Genomic DNA, 20,968 nt, shown 5'->3' on the forward strand with positions numbered 1-20,968 from the left:
CTGTTCATAACCCTGTAACCTAATTCATGTCTGTCCAAGAGAATATTAGCAAACCAACCAACCAACCAACCAACCAACCAACTGCAGTTTATTAATTAGGATCTTAAGATATTATGAGCTTAAATGAGGTAGAAACTTCAAAGGAATACCACCCTGTTCATAACCCTGTAACCTAATTCATGTCTGTCCAAGAGAATATTACATTTTACAAAGGGTTCAAGGGAAAGTATTAAATACAAATATACAAAATGCACTCAAAAAAATAAATAAAGGAAAGACCTACTCAGTTCCACCCTTACTTTAAACCTTGACGATGTCCCAGTAAGGCTCAAAGTCTTACATGTTAGAGGGTTTAAAGTAGAAGTTTGTGATGGGAAACAAATCTGTGGAAATCTTCAAGTTTATCCCATTAATCAGCTTGTGGCCTCATCTGTCTCCACCCAGCTTATGGTGTATATTTATGGATTTAATATTCAAATTATTTTTCTCGAATCGCGACCTTGGTGCGTGCATTTATCTGAAATATGAGTGAGTCATTCGTTAAGTCTCCTCAACAAGCTCAAGGACGCGGAGCTGACAGAGTATTGATCCGCAGGTATTACTTCCTCCGACCGAAGCCAAAGCTGCTCAAGTCCCGAGCCAAGGTGAGCCCATCCATCAGAGGAGGATAGATCAGCTGATATACACTCCCACATCCCTCTGTCTGTCTGTCTGTCTGTGTGTGTGTGTGTGTGTGTGTGTGTGTGTGTGTGTGTGTGTGTGTGTGTGGACCTCCCTCTCTCCTCTCAGCTGTGATGGTTTGAGCTCAGACTGATGCAGATGCTCCAGCTGTCAGACGGATTTTTTCAGATTTTTTTTTTGCTGTTTGGACAATCAGCAAAGTAAAGTCATCAGATTTGTGATCAACATCACATTTCAACCCTTTAAACCCGCAGAAGCATCAAAGTGACCGTGACGCGCAAAACTGTGGATGTGAGCGCGCGCTGTGGCTGAGTTTGGATAGAGAGACACGAGCTTTTCCACGGACTTTTACCCTTTTTATTTAATTTTTTTTAATCGTCCCTCTATCTGCGACCACTTTGCATCACACACACTTGCCGGCGGGCTGATTGTTGCAGAAAAGTGACATGCAAACAGGGATGAAGTGGTAGATGAGCTGCGGCTCCGTCGCGCGAACTGATCCTGCAGGTTCTGGTGCGAACTGAACAACAAACATGAAGTCCAGGAGTCAGGACCAGAGTTTATCTGACTCCAGAGAGCTGGACAGATCGTACGACCCACTAACAGGTACCAGTCTTCCTTTTAATTGATTTACTGCTGTTTGCTGACCCGGCTGAGATTCCCACTGACTCGTGAAAGTTTGCTTTTCGAAAGAGTAAACTACCACATACAGTAAGGGACTTGGGCTAATTTTAAATAAAGACTAATTAAGACTTACTTAGACCTATTTAAACCAATCTTACCCTGTTTTATCGTCTGTCTCCAGGGTTCAGAGTGCATGTACAGCAGCATCACTGCCATTACTGAGTGAATTATTATTATTATTATTGAAGAGGAGCCTTGCCTCATTGCTTTTGTCTCCTATGCTAATATTTAATATAAGATTCCTAATAAAAACAGTGTGGTTGTATGATTCAGTACAGGAAGCTTTGTGAAATATGTTTGGTAAAAGAGGTTTGCATTGGATATAAAGCCAATATCTCAATCTGATTGTTTGAATCACATCTACAGTTAAATCATTGCAGTCTGTAAGTGAAGTAAAGGGATATTATAGATGTTACAATAGTGTGAAAACATATTACACGTTACTATTTCTCTGTATGGCTCTTTAATGATGACATTAATAGTCGATTAATCGATTAATTGGCAAACATTTAGAACATTTCTGGTGCCAGTTTCTAACTATTTGGTTCCTTCCCTTTTTTATGTAATTTAATATATTTGTGTTTATATCCGTCGTTCAGACAAAACAAGCAATTATAAAGTAATTGTAATAGACACTTTTCATTAATAGACTAAATGATTGATAGGTTGTGAAAATATTCAACAGATTGATCGATAATGAGAATATTTATTAGTCATATGAATCACAACATATCAGTTAGAGGTGTCACAATTATCCAAACACGTGATTTAATTAAACTCTAGCTTTGAAGGTCACGATTCAATTTAATTTGAATGTTTTTTTCAGCACTCAAGGCCATACTATTGATAGAATATTGAGTCTTGATTTGAAACAGATCATTGTTTTTTATTTCACTGGCAACTTTCAATCACATTTTCTTTAATAAGAAGGTTTCAAGTATGACATAACTTTTTTCAAACTATGGGAATCATGACACCCTTAATATTATATATATATCATATTATATCAATGTGTTTGTTAAAATGCAGAACAAACAATCAAATCAACTGCGGTGAGAATTGCTATTTAGGTGGTAAATGCTCTCACTCAAATAAAAAAGAATACAAAATTAAAAGCCTTTACAAAGATGTGACAACAACTTCTTATTATGGGCAAACACGAACACAAACATCAGTAGTGTCCTCTGGACGAAGATAGATAAACACACCATTAAGGCTTGAAGTAGAGAGGAGGGAGAACAGTATCGGGAAAAAAAGAAAAGAAAAGAAAAGAGAAGTCTCGTGTCTTGTCGTCTAATAATATACCTGTGAGCATGTGTGTTTGTGGTTTAATTAGATCAGTGGGGCTCCTCTTGTTTCTCAGACTTTTCACTCTTTTATTTTCTACTTTTATTTTCCTCATGAGTGCTTGCAAAGACAAGTCTTTGATCAGTAAGCATCTCAGAGTCTCTCTCTCTCACACACACACACACACACACACACACACAAATGCACACACACACATGCACACACACACACGCACACACACTCGTTGCTGTCTTTCTTGTGACAACTTCCCAAAATAGCCTTTTCCTTTAAAAATAAATGCATAAAAATAGCTTAAAAGCAGCACGGAGCTGTTCACATCGAGTTTGCATTGAAATGCTTTATTTAAAAACAGATGGTATAAAGATGAAGGCTTATTTCATAGCTGATAGTTGCATAATAGTCCGTGTGATATCCATTGAGCAGCAGGTTAACCAAACAGTGAACAGGTGCATGAACACAGAGGCTTTAGGGGGCGTTCAGGACACACAAACAAACCTTTTTGTTAAAGAGTGAAGCTTGGTGGCGCCGCGGTGCTCAACAGCCTGAGGCACAAAACTGTGTAGCTGCAGCTTTTATTGTATCTGTCAAATAAGAACCCAGTGGTCACGGTGAACGTATTGATGAAGGAAGGAACAACGACTGCTTGAGGAAAAAGGAAAAAATGCATTTAAATGATTTATCAGCTATATCTGAGACTGAGAAGAAAGTGTTGTTTATGTGCAGCTGCTGTGCTGTGAAGCTGCTAAAACCTCACGTTGTTTACTCCTCACATTGTGTTCATACATTATACATACTGGATCTTTTTCAAGTCATCACTTTCTACACTACACTTCACATGTTACAGCCGCCCTGACTGACTGCTGCGAAATCACCATGTCATGTGGAAAGGCGGCTTTTTCTTTTTATTTAAAGCAAAAGCACAGGATATGTCCCAGTTTATTTTTTAATAAACACACTCAAAAAAAGCAAACTGGGTGTCTGTTACCTTCTCCTTAGTCTAACATGTAGCTTCTACTAAATAAAATGATGTTTTGTGGTTGAACAGTTTTAAAACATGTAGTTTTAGCATAAAATGCAACACTTTAAAATTTACTAGAATACTTTCTGTTAAAACAACCTAATTCAATTGCTGAATATAATATTTATTTCCTGAATAATCACTATTATGTTCATTTTCATATGATAAAGGTAATCTTAAAACTGTTTTGTTGGCTCAGCACAATTAATTCATGTACTTCACTATTTTAAAAAGTAGTTGTAACTAACCTATTAAATAAAGTAACTCGTAATAATGTCATACACGTTTAAATGGCCCAAGAAAATTACAAAATTACCCTTACAAATCTAGTTAGACTGACCCCAGTAACACAAATACATCATGTTGACCCGACATATTTACATTTTGTTCACTCAACAAAACTGTTTCTCGCTAAATTAAAGCATTTTATTTAGGTGGAAATTATTTCCATAATTTTATTTCGTTCTGGGAACAAGTTATTTTTTGAGTGCAGCTACCATTGCTCCATCCAACAGTTAAAAAAAACCCCAAACACTTCCCAGCACCTCTAACCTCTCCTTCTAATATACAGATATCGAGCAAACTCCAGTGGATAGAGCGCAAAAAAAACAAAAACGTTGCTAGAGGCGGTTATGTGCCGGGCTATTTGTTGAAGCTGCTCTGCAACAAAGACTGATATTGTATATTGTTTGTAATGGATTGTGATAATGTACCTCATTGTTTTGTGGACTCTGGTTTAAAACCTTTAAGTTGAGATCTTGCTTTTTGGGGTCACCATATTGTTTTTGGCAACCAGAGCATGCGCTGAATGGATAATGCTAATGCTAGCTAGCTAGCTAGCTTGGTTGGCAAAGGAAAATTGGGTAACACTTTATATTAAGGTCCTTGTAATAACCATTAATTAACAAGTAATAAGGCCCTTGTAAGTCCTTACAAGATGCTTATTAACATTATTGTGTGTTTATAAGCTTATATAAGTGTTAATAATGGCATTACAAACACCCATGACCCACCCATTATGTCTTTGCCATGCCTTTATTAATCTTATTTTGTTTGCTTATTGATTATTGATATACTTTATTGTAGCTGTAACAAGCAGCACTGCTAGCATCAGTTAGCTGCTAGCATCAGTTAGCCGCTAGCTTTCGCTAATGACCGAATTTCACAACAAAGAAATAAGAGTTATCAGAACTATTGTCCCTTGTTTTGAACCCCAACTTAAAGATATAAGTAACAACAACTCACCAACTTGTTTTTGAGCAGACAACTGGCTTCCTTTGTTGTGCTAACTTACATTATTGCCCTAAATGTCAATAATTTATATTTCCAAGTTTTACCAACATAAATCACTGTTTTAGGCCAAAAAATACAAGTTGGCTTTTTTGCAGTGTATACTAATTTGGGATTTCAGAATTTAATCTGTTGATTTGGTTAATGATATTTACAAACTAATATTGGCTTCACTCTTGTGACAGCCTTCACTTGTACATGTTGCAGAATCATGTCCTGTACACTTGCATTCATGACTGAACAAGCTTGCTTTTTTCTCTGGTGGTAACACTTTCATAGATTTTTATGCATGACATTTATTTTTGTTGCGTGTTCAAGGGATTTTTTTTAACCTAATGCATCTTTCTGATTTCATTTCAACATAAAACCCCTCAGAGCCAAGTAGATTTCATGTTGAAGGTGCCAAATGGAATTGGCTGGACTGATGAAGAGTGTATTAAGATCAATGTTGTGTAACTAATAATCAAAGCTACGTAACCAGTGGTGATGTGTGCCTCTGTGTGAGGAAACATGAGGTCAGATTAACTGATATAATCTGTGACAATCACTGGAAAGGTCTTGATGTCAATGGAAGAGAAAGTGTGTACATTTATATGTGTGTGTAACGATGTTTGAATGAGATGGACGTCTATAATCTGAACCATGTCCTCTCTGAGGATTATGGTAAGCACACATCATAGGGCTGTTGCTACGAACATTCATTTGGTGCTGCCCTACAGAAGCTGCCAGGACCCTAAATCAGCTATTCTCAACCTTGGGGTCGGGACCCCAATTGGGGTCGCGAGATGATTTCTGGGGGTCACCAAATCATTTTGGAAGTCAGCTCTGTCTCCACTGTGTTAAAGTGTTCATGTGTTAATGTGTTTTAGTCTTTTTGGTCACTTAATGTCTTTTTTTTGGGTCATTTTGTGTCTTTTTTTGATCATTTTGTGGTCAATTTGTGTCTTTTTGTGTCTTTTTGGTAATTTTGTTTATTGTTTGGCTCATTTTGTGTCTTTTTTTGGTCATTTTGTGTCTTTTTTGGTCATTTTGTGGTCAATTTGTGTCTTTTTTGGTCATTTTGTGGTCATTTTGTGGTCAATTTCTGTCTTTTTTGGTCATTTTGTTTCTTTTTTTGATCATTTTGTGGTCAATTTGTGTCTTTTTGTGGTCATTTTGTTTATTGTTTGGCTCATTTTGTGTCTTTTTTTGGTCATTTTGTGTCTTTTTTGGTCATTTTGTGGTCAATTTGTGTCTTTTTTGGTCATTTTGTGAATTTTTTGATCATTTTGTGGTCAATTTGTGTCTTTTTGTGGTCATTTTGTTTCTTTTTTTGGTCATTTTGTGTCTTTTTTTAGTCATTTTGTGTCTTTTTGGTAATTTTGTTTATTGTTTGGGTCATTTTGTGTCTTTTTTGTGGTCAATTTGTGTCTTTTTTTGGTCATTTTGTGTCTTTTTTGATCATTTTGTGGTCAATTTGTGTCTTTTTTGGTTATTTTGTGTCTTTTTTTTATCATTTTGTGGTCAATTTGTGTCTTTTTTGGTCATTTTGTTTCCTTTTTTTGGTCATTTTGTTTCTTTTATGTGTGATCTGAACTGTGCGTGTGAGATTCTGTTCAGTGAGTGGGGGTCATGGACAACATGGATGTTAAATTGGGGGTCGCGACTCAAAAAGGTTGAGAACTACTGCCCTAAGAGTCTTTGTAAGCACATTTTATCAGTTGTTTCATGGTTAATAAATCATTTAACATTACGTTACTCCCTGCTAACAGAAGCTTGCTTTTTGGCTCATAGGAAAAAAACTTTTGGGAAGAAAGTTTGTCTCCGTAGAGGACACTGAGGTGTAGTGTCCCTGTGGATTTGGCAGGTTTTTAAGAAAAATGTGTCTGAAAGTGATAAATTAATAAAAGCAAAGGCTTACAAGGTTTTGATTTATCTAAGAAAGCTAAGAACAAAAGCTCATTATGCATAAAATATACATATATGCAGCTGCCACTTTGGGACGCTTTAATCCCTCCACTGTGATTAACTTCATCTCCCAAGTCAATATGTTCAAACACTTTTTTTCTTGTTGCCAGAAACTTGCCTGATTAAAAGCCCATTGATTCGGTTCCACTTCAGAAGATTAAGGTTTGGGAATGTCAGCAAATATTCTGATGGATTCCTCTACCCTCAAAATGAACTGAAATGCAACGATTTATGCTATGGTCTCCTACAGAAACCCAACCTTTTAGCTCTGAAGTATTCCCACAGCTATCAATGCACTCAAAAAGTCCCAATAGAAAGTTATGTTCCAAATGTATAACACCATTCATTAGATAAAAGTTTCAATTAAATGTTTCAACCATTTTTTTTATTTTTTATTTTACTGTTTATCCATTAGCTAATTTATTTGATAGTCAGTACTTACTTTTAGCTATTTTTAACACTTACTTTTAGCTTTTTAGTCAGTAGCGTTACTTTTAGCTAACTATCTAAACTTATTCATTATCCCACTTGAAGCTAATTATTTAAAGTTTAGTCAGTTTTTGGCTAAATATTGTCACTGTTTAAGCTATCAGTTACTTTCAGCCATTTATCTGTAACTTTTAGCTAACAGCTTCATGAGTTCATCTATAACATTAAGCTAACTATTGAAACATTTATCCATTAGCCTACTTTAAGCTGATTATTTGAACAGTTAAGTCAGTACTTTTAGCTAACTATTGGCACGTCTGTCCGTTACTTTTAGCTAGTCATTCAAACTTTTATTAGTTGTTACTTTTAGCCAATTATATACCATTTATTCTTTAGGCTACTTAAAGCTACCTGTTAAAATGCTAATGCTGCCTTAGTTTCCAGTTGTTACAGCTCATATTCTTTTACTCAAATAATATCTATTTTTTCAGAATTGTAAAGCAGCTCCAAAAATATTTCCAAATACCAGTGGTGGAAATTAACTAAGTACATTTACTCAAGTACTGTATAAGTACAGTTTTGAGGTACTTGTACTTTACTTGAGTATTTCCACATTTGTAACTTTATACTTCTACTCCACTACATTTTGAGGCAAATATTGTACTTTTTATTCCACTACATTTAGCTGACATCTTTAGTTACTTTTCAGGTCTAGATAACATAAAAAATATGATACATTTGAAGTCATGAGACATTTTTTAAATTAAACCTCATAACAGTACATTAGTAGTTAAAGAACCCTATCTTTACAAAATTAAAATGCTGCTTGCATAAATGCATCAGTACAAATAATCTAATAATATATTCTGAATATATAAAACAATCTGAGTGGGTCCATTCTGCATAACGAGTACTTTTACATTTGATACTTAAAGCACATTTTGATGATGATACTTTTGTACTTTTACTTCTGCATGTTTTGAATACATAGGCTACTTTTACGTATAGTGGAGTAATTTCACAGTGTGGTATTACACTGCAAAAAAAGAAAAGTTGGGTGAACTCAAAATTTCAAGGCAACAAACTTCGATAAAATTTTAAGTTGGACAATTAAACAAAATATTTTAAGTTTTGTTTTTGAGTTTGCTCAACTCTTGTTGGCATTTGTTTGGCACGATTGTAACGCCGCTATGAAATGTCAGCTAATGTTGTGACCACAATTTTGAGTTAGCATTGATACGCTAATGGCTACTCTTGTAGCTGTAACAAGCAGCGTCGCTAGCATCAGTTAGCCGCTAGCATCAGTTAGCCGCTAGCATCAGTTAGCCGCTAGCTTTCGCTAATGACCGAATTTCCCAACAAAGAAATAAGAGTTATCAGAACTATTGTCCCTTGTTGTGAACCAACTTAAAGATATAAGTAACAACAACTCACCAACTTGTTTTTGAGCAGACAACTGGCTTCCTTTGTTGTGCTAACTTACATTATTGCCCTTAATGTCAATAATTTATATTTCCAAGTTTTACCAACTTAAATCACTGTTTTAGGCCAAAAAATACAAGTTGGCTTTTTTGCAGTGTAATACTTTTACTAAATGAAGGTATCTGAATACTTTATCCACCACTGCCAAATAACTAAATAGAGGTAACCCAGGATACGTAGGCTTCCCAGGGTTCGGAATCACTAACCCACAGGACTTTACAAGGTATACAAAGTATAACTTGTTGTATCGATGTACCAAAAGCCTCGCGGCCCTCTTATTCATGGATTTCTGCAGTTCTTTCAGTGTCTCTCACATCTCTCCGTCCACAGTTTAAGTATTTTTCAAGTGGAGTTGTTTGCCAGTGGATAAAAGAGTCTTTAAATGTGTTGATAACAGCAGGGAAGCGTGTATTGATCTGCCTCAGAGGGCTGCATTTGTTGAAATTGATTTGCACGATCAAAGTCACCCACAGGGTCTCCAGAACTGAGGCAAGGCTGCTGCTGGATGATCTCAGCAACAGCTCAAATAACTGTTGAGTCAGTGTTATAAGTTATCCACCGATCAGTCAGGACAGTTGAAAGATCACTCACTGCAACAAACTGCCACACAAAGTTCAATCAAACATGTTGCATTTGATCATTGTTGTCACTGTCTGCATGCAAAATGCTTCCCCAGTTAAAAGATTGTGTTAATCTTTTTAATTTTTCTGTTTGAAAAAGCTGAGCTGCCTGTGTTTGTGTAAGGCTCCGAAAAGCTTTGTTTGTTTTTCCATAGATGGGCAGCTGCTGATAATCTGATTGACATCTCTTACATAAAAGCAGAATTAAATCATATTAATAACATATGCTTATTTACAGAAGCTGTACGAACACCAACAGCAGATTAGAATCGATGCTTTCCTGTGATATATCAGGATGGAGGATGAAGTTTTTAGAGAATGCATGTGATATGCCCTTGAGCAAAACACTGAGTCCCTGTGTTACTGCAGTGCAGCTTTTCTTCCAGACATTTCTCAGGTGTTACTGTGTGAGTTTCATTGTATGTTTCAGCCTGTACTGTTGCTTTTGACTGTAGTTTAAATGACTGTAGTTTAAAGGGGACATATTATGCTCATTGTCGGGCTTATACTTATATTTGGATTTCTACTAGAACATGTTTTCATGCTTTAATGTAAAAAAATACACATTACTTTACACTTTACATTTACTTTATACCTGTATTCACCCTCTGTCTGAAACGCTCCGTTTTAGCTCCTGTCTCTTTAAGAGTCCCTCCTGTTAAAGCCTTGTCTGCTCTGATTGGTCAGTGTTTCTGGGTCTTCTACATCTGCAAACTCAGTGTCTCTGCACCATCATTGCAGCCGGAGAATGACTGTAACAATGCAGTACAAGCACTTTCTGACAATATATAGCATAGCTGTGACATCACAACCTCATAAAAGTCCTGATGGCTCTTTTAAAGACACAGTTTCTGAATGTCTGCATGGATTGTTTTGATACTTTCATGGTATTTACAGGTGAATATGATGGAAAAGTCCATTTCCAGTTGTTCAAGTCAAATAGTCCCAACCAAGTATTGAGTCATATAGATGGACATACTCTTCAGAGGCCAACATTTCCATATTAAAACATACTTTTTAAAATTGGTCTTTTGGAATATTTTTTTTTTTGAGAAACTGAATTTTAGGTCTTCATTAAATGTAAGACATGATCATTATAATTTGAAGAAAATAAATAAATTAAGACATGAAATGTTTAGTTATGTGTGTAATGGATCTATATAATGTGTTATTTCCATTTTTTTAATTGAATTACTGACATAAATAAACTTTTCTATGATTTAAATTTATTGAGATGCACCTGTATATAGCAGAACCTGGTCTCACAGGAATCCGTGAAATAGCCACGGATTTGCTTAACTCAAAATCTGGGGAATAGCCACGGAATCACTCAAATTTCCGTGAAACTGAAACGGATTTCGCTACAATGCAAGTTAATATTTTTTCCTATTGGTTTGTTCCAAGTCACGTGACTTTCAAGGTCCCGGCGGTCAGAACAAAAAACATGGCGGACAGTTCTCTCATTTTTAGTGAAAAAAATCAATATTTTGACTTAGTTTCTGCATAAAAATGGATTTTGATCACATTTCTAGCGAGAAATATATGTTTTATTTTCTAAATATTCACTCAGTGAATGTACATAATCACTTTGTATGTTGGAATAGCCACGGGATATGACTGTCATTAACTTGCATTGTAGCGAAATCCGTGTCAGTTTCATGGAAATTTGAGTGATTCCGTGGCTATTCCACGGATTTTGAGTTAAGCAAATCCGTGGCTATTTCACGGATTCCTGTGAGACCAGGTTGATATAGCACCTGAACCTGCTTTGCAATCAAACAAGACATGGATATCTCACTTTTTACAACATGGAGCCTTAAATCCTTGCTTACTTAAGGAAATTCCGATGTGTTTGGAAAATGGAGAAAATGAGTCTGATTTCAACAGTCTTGGGATAGATAATTGGTCACATTGAACATTGTGTCTTCAGTTATCGCTTTACTTCTACTGGAAGTTATTTGTGACAATGCAGTTGTAAGCTGTGACTGCTTTGAGCACTGCTGTCGGTGTGTTTACATATTTATGAGAACATTCCTGGTTCTAGAGACGCTCTGTGTACCTTTTACCTGTGAGCTGTTTTAGTGCCGGCAGTCTATTCACTTGTAACCTGAATGAAAGTTTTCCAGTTTTTCTCCATTCTTCCACCACTGTTCAGCAGTGTTCAGCAGTGGTGGGATGTAACTAAGTACATTTACTCAAGTACTGTACTTAAGTACAATTTTGAGGTACTTGTACTTTACTTGAGTATTTCCATTTTATGTAACTTTATACTTCTACTCCACTACATTTAGCTGACAGCTTTAGTTACTTTTCAGGTCGAGATTTAACGCAAAAAATGTGATTAATTTAGAGTGATTAGATTCATAACAGTATATTAAGTAGTTTAAATGAGCCCTGGCTTAAGAAAATTAAAAGGCTGTTTACATAAAAGCATCAATAATAATAATGTAATAATATATTTGGAATATATAAAAGTGGGTCTATTTTGCATTACAAGTACTTTTACTTTTGATACTTTAAGTGCATTTTGATGCTGATACTTTTGTACTTTTACTTCAGTAAGTTTTGAATGCAGGACTTTTACTTGTAGTGGAGTAATTTCACAGTTTGCTATAAGTACTTTTACTTAACCCATAAGAACCCAGAGCTATTTATCCTTGAAGGAACATTATGAGGGATCTACCACAGACCAGTGGACCACATAGAACACCTTTATGATGTCTTTAAAAAAAAAAAAAATTCTACCCCTAAATGTCAAAGATCTGTGATGTGACATAAACGTTACATTGGGCGTTTATGGAATTTATGTTTATGATTTTTTAAAATTTAAAATAAATAAACTAGACACCTTTTCTGCTTACAGAAACACAAATTTGCCTTTTTCTGACGTATACGTCACAGCGATATTTTTGTTACTTGTTTTATATTAATTTGTTCAGGAAATATGGTCAAAACAGGTTAAATGCAATACAGGACATTAACAGATTAGAGTTGTTAAATGGGTTTAAACTTAGCCTAGTAACAAAAAATAAGCTTTTTAAAATTAGCTACTTTTTCACATTTCTGTTTCCAGTCACACAGTCTTGCTAAGGGACTTAATGAGTTAAGGTGAAGCATAAAGCTGAATATGGGAGATTCTAGAAGATTTAAAGTGTTTGTTACATGCGTGTCACCATTGGTTCTTATGGGTTAAGTAAGGGATCTGAATACTTATTCCACCACTGCTGTTCAGTGACCTGTATCTGGATTTCCATCACAGTGAGGCTTCATGATTCATTCGCTACGCTGTCAGCTCCACATGTTTCCTCTGGGGCAGCAGTGGGAGTGAAGCAGTATCATCAGTTCCTGTTTAACATCAAACAGGGTGCTCCACCTGTCTGCTGTAATGTCCTGCAGGGCTCAGAGTTTGTTTCTCCTCTCACTGACTTTGAGGCCTTACAGTGATATGTTGAGTGTATTCGATTTAGTTCAACACTGCCCTCTAGTGGCAGGAAATTACACATGATGGTCTGGTGATGGAAAAATCAATGATTGTTTGTGTGAGCTTCTCTCAGCTTTGCTGCTTGGGTTGTTTGGGGGTCAATATAAAGTTGTTGAATTTATAACTTGAAGATGAAGATGAGAAAGTCTATAAACAAGATGCCTTCAGCAATTCAAAGCAAAGATTTCTATATCTATACAGCAAAAGTTCACTGGATTCTGTTCCAGTTCCTGTTGCAAAGTTATTTAAATGATTAAATGCCTCTATTAGTCTAGACGGATTTCAGAATAAAGGCCTCCTATAAGAAGTGAGGAGCATTTATGGGTACAAGTCAGGAACCGGCCTACCTTACATATCTCAAGGGTGCTGAGTCCAAAAAAAATGGTTCCCAAGCGAAATTTTGAGTTTTTGACCTTCTAATTTGTATCAAATGGCCACCAAATTGCCCATCTTGCTCAGTGATTGGACCATTTCCCCTTAGTTTTTTTGTAAGTAGGCAATCAAGATGAGGAAATTAAGTTTCTGGATCTATAGTCTAGAGTCAGAGCAAGGATATAGTGGAGGCTCAGTGTCTTTTTTATGTATGCAAAATACCAACTGGAATATTTAAAAGTGATATTGATTGAATATTTATGTCGGCCTTAAAAAAACACACACAAATAATGCTTAATTTCACCTTAAAAGTTGGTATTTTGCATATATATAAATATACATAAAGACACTGAGCCTCCACTATATCGTGTATACCTGACACGGATTTCGCTACAATGCAAGTTAATGACAGTCATATCCCGTGGCTATTCCATGGATATTTGTTCCTATTGGTTTGTTCCAAGTCACGTGACTTTCAAGGTCCCGGCAGTCAGAACAAAAAACATGGCGGACAGTTCTCTCATTTTTAGTGAAAAATCAATATTTTGACTTTGTTTCTGCATAAAAATGGATTTTGATCACATTTCTAGCGAGAAATATATGTTTTATTTTCTAAATATTCACTCAGTGAATGTACATAATCACTTTGTATGTTGGAATAGCCACGGGATATGACTGGCATTAACTTGCATTGTAGCGAAATCCGTGTCAGTTTCACGGAAATTTGAGCGATTCCGTGGCTATTTCACGGATTTCTGTGAGACCATGTTGATCTGGAAGCAGAGAATGATGCTGGACATTAAGATCACACTCTGTCTGACCTCTGCATCAGACATCAGCCTCCACTGGACGCTCTCCAAACAGCTTTGATCTGACGGGTCACACTGGTTCAAAGCCAGGTCAGCAAACTCATTTGCTCATACTTAGTTGCATGGAAGTGATTTAAAGTATTTGAGTGTAGTTTGGGCGGTGTTTCATCCGTCTAACACGGTGTTCCCAATGTTGGCTTCTCTATCTGCCTCTAATCTCTGCTGTGATTGGTTGTTTCCAGGTAATCCACCATCCAAGCCCAATAAAAAGACCATAAAGCAGCGTTTCCTCAAACTTCTCCCCTGCTGTCGCTCTGGCTCCAGTTCTTCAATTACTCAAAGCAAGTGACACACACACAGTGAACCAACAAAAATTAATTTAGTCACTGGAGAAAATCAAACACTTTGTCATTCTTATTTTCCTCTGTGCATGTTTCATGTCCACTCAGGTGTATTTTAAGGAGAATCTTTGTCATTCCTGTCTCCGTCCCTGCATGCAGGTAGTGGCAGTGATGAGGCTGAGCTGTCGGCGGTTCGTTACCGACCCGAGGGGCTCGATAGACTCGTACAGCAGACCAACTTCAGCAAGAAAGAGCTGCAGGTCCTCTACCGGGGATTCAAAAATGTCAGTCAAAGATTCCTCTCAATGTCTGATTTGTGTGTTTATAGCATAAAGCAGTAGTTCTCAACCTTTTTGAGTCGCGACGCCCAATTTAACATGCATGTTGTCCGCGACCCCCACTCACTGAACACAATCTCACACACACAGTTCAGATCACCCAAAAAAGAAACAAAATGACCAAAAAAAAGACACAAAATGACCAAAAAAGACACAAAATGATAAAAAAAAGACACAAAATGACCAAAAAAGACACAAAATGACCCAAAAGAAACAAAATTACCAAAAAAAGACACAAATGACTAAAAAATGACACAAAATGACCAAAAAAAGGAAACAAAATTACCAAAAAAGACACAAATTGAACACAAAATTATAAAAAAAAAGACACAAATCGACCACAAAATGACCAAAAAAGACACAAATTGACCACAAAATGATCAAAAAATGACCCAAAAGAAGAAACAAAATTACCAAAAAAAGACACAAATGACTAAAAAAGACACAAAATGACCAAAAAAAGAAACAAAATTACCAAAAAAGACACAAATTGACCACAAAATGATCAAAAAAAGACACAAGATGGCCAAAAAAGACACAAATTGACCAAAAAGAAGAAACAAAATTACCAAAAAAGACACAAATTGACCACAAAATAATTTAAAAAAGACACAAAATTACAAAAAACACACACAAAATGACCAAAAAAAATACATTAAGTGACCAAAAAGAGTAAAACACATTAACTTATTAAATTATTATGTGTGTGTGTGTGTGTGTGTGTGTGTGTGCGTGTGTGATAATTAATAATTGTGTGTTTTTTCATCCCACAGGAGTGTCCCAGTGGTGTGGTGAATGAAGAGACTTTTAAAACCATCTACGCTCATTTCTTCCCTCATGGAGGTTGGTCATATCCTCCTGAACTCATATTTTAATCTTTATTTAATCTTTATTTTGGCTAAATTTTACTAGTATTGTTTTTTGTATTCAAATATCTATCCACCATATAAATGTCCAACCAGAAGGAGCTTCTTATAAGGACAGATTTTGTCTTACTGGTGGAAGGTTTTACTCCAGTCAAACATTACACCTGATTATATCGCTGTTTCAGTTCAGACTCTCTCTACTATAGATCCAGAAACTTAATTTCCTCATCTTTGATTGCCTACTCACAAAAAAACTAAGGGGAAATGGTCCAATGACTGAGCAAGATGGGCAATTTGGTGGCCATTTGATACAAATTAGAAGGTGAAAAACTCAAAATTTCGCTTGGGAACCATTTTTTTTGGACTCAGCACCCTTGAGATATGTAAGGTAGGCCGGTTCCTGACTTGTACCCATAAATGCTCCTCACTTCTTATAGAAGGCCTTTATTCTGAAATCCGTCTAGACTATTTGCTCCGAGTGACTTTCTATGGGCTCAAATAGGGGTCAATGTTCAGAAATAATTTCGAAGCCTGTGTTTAGTATATTACTCATTGTCAACCTGTGAAAAATACGTCCCAAATCAAAGCTGAATGTTATAAAAAAAAGAAGTGTGAAACTCTCCACACTTTAAAGCTGTGGTAGGCTTTTTTGGGGGGTGTTATTGGGCAAAAAAAATCATAGTAATTTTTCAGTATATTGCAAAACTAGACTTCTGCACCTCGATCTGGCTCTTTTTCAGACTTCTAGCCCAGGATGAGGGAATTTGGCAATCACAGATCATTTCAGAGGGACTCTGCGTTCCTATTGGCTGTTCTGCTGCTAATGTTCCTTCACAGTAAAAGTCTGATCCAACGTTGGAAAATCCTGCAGGAAAAGTTGCAATTACAACACTGACAACAATTTGCTACACTGCAAAGAAAAAAGGAAGACAGGCTAATCAAAAAGAGAGTCCTGCAATAAATGAAATAAATAATAATAATAATAATATAATTGAGTTATTGAATAATAATAAATATATGATACATTGAATTTTTAAGCACCTTTCTAACACTCACCGACACTGTACAATAGTTTAAACAAGACAAAACAGGGAATGAAAACAAGACAAAAGAAACAAACCAAAACAAGCGGTGTGGTTTTAGAAAAGAATAAAACAAAGAAAAAAGAAATGCAGTGCAGTGAAATCAAACGGACTAAGCTAATTGGAACAAATGAGTTTTAATTCTGGATTTGAATAATCAACATGAAACACAAGTCAACATCGACTCTTTTACGTGTGTCCAGGATTTAAATGATCACTTTTTTTGTCCCTCTTTCCTCCAGATTCAACCATGTACGCTCATTTCCTGTTTGAAGCTTTTGACACCCAAAACAACGGAACGGTCAGCTTCGAGGTGACTGTTCCATCCCTTTGTCTCTGCTGTCCACACTGCAAAAGAACCAACTTGTATTTTTTGGCCTAAAACAGTGATTTAAGTTGGTAAAACTTGGAAATATAAATTATTGACATTTAGGGCAATAATGTAAGTTAGCACAACAAAGGAAGCCAGTTGTCTGCTCAAAAACAAGTTGGTGAGTTGTTGTTACTTATATCTTTAAGTTGGGGTTCACAACAAGGGACAATAGTTCTGATAACTCTTATTTCTTTGCTGGGAAATTTGGTCATTAGCGAAAGCTAGCGGCTAACTGATGCTAGCGGCTAACTGATGCTAGCGGCGCTGCTTGTTACAGCTACAAGAGTAGCCATTAGCGTATCAATGCTAACTCAAAATTGTGGTCGCAACATTAGCTGACATTTCATAGCGGCGTTACAATCGTGCCAATTCAGCACATTGCAGAAGTTAGCAGAAGTAAGGATTAAAAGTTATTACAATGTAAAATTATAAGTTAGTACAACTTGCAGTTGAGTTGACAAAAATCTGAATTCAGAGTTGAGCAAACTCAAAAACAAAACTTAAAATATTTAGTTTAATTGTCCAACTTAAAATTTTATCGAAGTTTGTTGCCTTGAAATTTTGAGTTCACCCAACTTTTCTTTTTTTGCAGTGCAGATATTTGTTTGTTTCCTCCTTAATATCCTCAGTTTCTGTGTTTCTTTCCACTTTTTAAAGACAGAAAGCATAATGCCTCTTCACAGAAAGCTTTTACTTTGTGCAGTACCACATATCTTTAACAAGGTTTAGATTTCAGAACAGAACAGAACAGAACAGAACTGAAACATGATCTATTGATTCAGCACTAGAGAGGTTCAGAATATCTTCTATTACATCCTGTTCCTCTTGCTTTCATCTTTACCTTTTGACTCCCTCCTCCTGATCTCAGCTATGAGTCAGTTTCTTTTTCTTGTTTATAGGACTTTGTAGCGAGTCTGTCCATCATCCTGAGGGGCTCCATCACTGATAAACTCAACTGGGCCTTTAATCTTTACGATCTCAACAAAGACGGCTGCATCACCAGAGAGGTACTCCAACCACTCTCTCTTTGTCTCCGTCTTGTTTTATGTCGGCTGCTCTTTTTTGGATTTGTTCTTATTTCTTTCCGTCCCTTCTGTGTGTTCAGGAGATGACGAACATCATGAACTCCATCTACGACATGATGGGGAAGTATACGTACCCCTCTATGAGAGACAACGCCCCCAAAGAACATGTTGACAACTTCTTCCAGGTAAAACACACAAATCATCAAACCAAAACACTCCACATCTACCAGCATTAAACTCAACACAAGACTGTTTGGTAACGCTTTATAATAAGGTCCTTAATAACCATTAATTAACAAGTAATAAGGCATTGTTCTCGCTTTAGATCCGGTAGTTGCAAAAAGCATAGTTAACTTATAATAGATGAGCAATAAAGTATATTTTAATATCAATAAGCAAACAAAATAAGATTAATAAAGGCATGGCAAAGACATAATGGGTGGGTCATGGGTGTTTGTAATGCCATTATTAACACTTATATCAGCTTATAAACACACAATAATGTTAATAAGCATCTTGTAAGGACTTACAAGGGCCTTATTACTTGTTAATTAATGGTTATTACAAGGACCTTAATATAAAGCGTTACCGACTGTTTTTGTTCATAACAATAAACAGTGATTTCATTTTTTATTTTTCACATAAAATTTGCTTTAAAATTAACCCATTTAGGCCTAAAACGCCTGTAAAAAATGCCTGTAAAACGTCTGGGCAATTTTAAAATCAGCCCCTAAAACCTGAAGTTTTTCTGGAAATTCAACAGAAGTGTCAACTCTTCCTACTAAATAATCGATTTTTCAGCCTCTGTAGATAGAAATGAAATTCATAAAGTATCTGAGAGCTTATAGCTGTTATATCTGAGCTCCCTCCGCTATAGTCGTCTTCTGCCATGATTTCAGTTCTGGAGAAGTCCCATGATGCATTGTGACACTCCCACATGTATTCTCATTTTGTGTCTTTTTTGTGTCTTTTTTCAGTCATTTTGTGTCTTTTTTGGTCATTTTGTGTCTTTTTTTAGTCAATTGGTGTCTTTTTTGTGTCTTTTTTTTGTCATTTTGTGTCTTTTTTTTTTAGTCATTTTGTGTCTTTTTTGGTCATTTTGTCTTTTTTAAAAATCATTTTGTGTCTTTTTTTTTAAAGTTATTTTGTGTCTTTTTTGTGTATTTTTTCAGTAATTTTGTGTCTTTTTTGGTCATTTTGTGTCTTTTTTTAGTCAATTGGTGTCTTTTTTGTGTCTTTTTTTTGTCATTTTGTGTCTTTTTTTTTTTGTCATTTTGTGTCTTTTTTTAGTCAATTGGTGTCTTTTTTGTGTCTTGTTTTAGTCATTTTGTGTCTTTTTTGGTCATTTTGTCTTTTTTAAAAATCATTTTGTGTCTTTTTTTTTTTTAGTTATTTTGTGTCTTTTTGTGTCTTTTTTTGGTCATTTTGTGTCTTTTTTTTTGGTGATGATTTCAAAGTTCTGGAAAAGTCCCATGTTGCATTGCGACACTCCCACATGTATTCTGATGCATTTCTATGGCCAAGAGACCGAAAATAGGTGGAAAAATACTACAAAATGACGTATTTGCTTTCCCGGCTTTAATGGTAGAAATGCAGTAATGCTTTCCCGGCTTAATCCACAGGGCACCTTTAAGTTACTCCTTCAATAATCTGTGCTTGTTTGTTGAATTTCCCAGAAAATGGACAAGAACAATGACGGCGTGGTCACCATCGAGGAGTTCTTGGAGACGTGCCAGAAGGTCTTCTGCATTAAATGTGTTCGACCATTTGAAATGAACATTTAATAACCAACAAAACCTTCATTTTTATCTGCAACTTTCTCACCAGTTTGACTTTGTCTACTTGTTTCTCCACCCAGGATGAATCCATCATGCAGTCCATGCACATGTTTGACCACATCATCTAAAACTTGGTGGCCACAGACTCATTTCCTTCCTGTCTGGAGCTCGTCTACAGTTCTTCAGCCCCGTTAGAGTGGACGGTGTTTCTGCGCCCTGAGCAGAGCAGAGCAGGGAGAAAATGTCCCGAGGATGTCTACCCCCAAACCACCTTTCCTTGTGAAATATACACTACCGGTTAAAAGGTTTAGAACACCCCAATTTTTCCAGTTTTTTATTGAAATTCAAGCAGTTCAAGTCAAATGAACAGCTTGAAAGGGTCCAAAGGTAAGTGGTGAACTGCCAGAGGTAAATAAAAAAAGGTAAGCTTAACCAAAACTGGAAAATAATGTACATTTCAGAATTATACAAGTAGGCCTTTTTCAGGGAACAAGAAATGGGTTAACAACTTAACTCTATGGAGTCTTGGGCTATTTTGTCCATTTTTTAAAATTCTTTTCATGTCTTTGTAAGTCATTTTGTGTCTTTTTTTTGTCATTTTGTGTCTTTTTTTAGTCATTTTGTTTCTTTTGGTGTCTTTTTTTGGTCATTTTGTGTCTTTTTTTAGTCATTTTGTGTCTTTTGGTGTCTTTTTTTGGTCATTTTGTGTCTTTTTTTAGTCATTTTGTGTCTTTTTTTGGTCATTTTGTGTCTTTTGGTGTCTTTTTTTGGTCATTTTGTGTCTTTTTTTAGTCATTTTGTGTCTTTTGGTGTCTTTTTTTGTCATTTTGTGTCTTTTTTTAGTCATTTTGTGTCTTTTGGTGTCTTTTTTTGTCATTTTGTGTCTTTTTTTGTCATTTTGTGTCTTTTTTTGGTCATTTTGTGTCTTTTGGTGTCTTTTTTTGGTCATTTTTGTGTCTTTTTTTAGTCATTTTGTGTCTTTTGGTGTCTTTTTTTGGTCATTTTGTGTCTTTTTTTAGTCATTTTGTGTCTTTTGGTGTCTTT

General features: G+C 35.8%; 1 protein-coding gene across 1 annotated transcript; it reads left to right on the forward strand.

The window, feature by feature from the left end:
* The first annotated feature begins 859 nt into the window (after positions 1-859).
* LOC131985666 (Kv channel-interacting protein 2-like) lies at positions 860-20,297 on the forward strand. The gene is made up of 9 exons (XM_059350852.1): positions 860-1,287; positions 14,364-14,466; positions 14,626-14,746; positions 15,574-15,643; positions 16,991-17,061; positions 18,021-18,128; positions 18,227-18,331; positions 19,823-19,885; positions 20,005-20,297. The coding sequence occupies exons 1-9, from the start codon at positions 1,215-1,217 to the stop codon at positions 20,050-20,052; spliced, it is 762 nt and encodes a 253-aa protein (XP_059206835.1). The 5' UTR covers positions 860-1,214; the 3' UTR covers positions 20,053-20,297.
* Positions 20,298-20,968: the final 671 nt, after the last annotated feature.

This window comes from Centropristis striata, chromosome 1, assembly GCF_030273125.1.
Source record: "Centropristis striata isolate RG_2023a ecotype Rhode Island chromosome 1, C.striata_1.0, whole genome shotgun sequence".
NCBI classification, from domain to species: Eukaryota; Metazoa; Chordata; class Actinopteri; order Perciformes; family Serranidae; genus Centropristis; species Centropristis striata.

Coding starts and splice junctions, on each gene's coding strand:
- LOC131985666 (XM_059350852.1), top strand. CDS start 1,215: ATGAAGTCCAGGAGTCAGGACCAGAGTTTATCTGACTCCAGAGAGCTG. Junction 14,747..15,573: donor TCTACCGGGGATTCAAAAAT/GTCAGTCAAAGA, acceptor TTCATCCCACAG/GAGTGTCCCAGTGGTGTGGT. Junction 19,886..20,004: donor TCTTGGAGACGTGCCAGAAG/GTCTTCTGCATT, acceptor TTCTCCACCCAG/GATGAATCCATCATGCAGTC.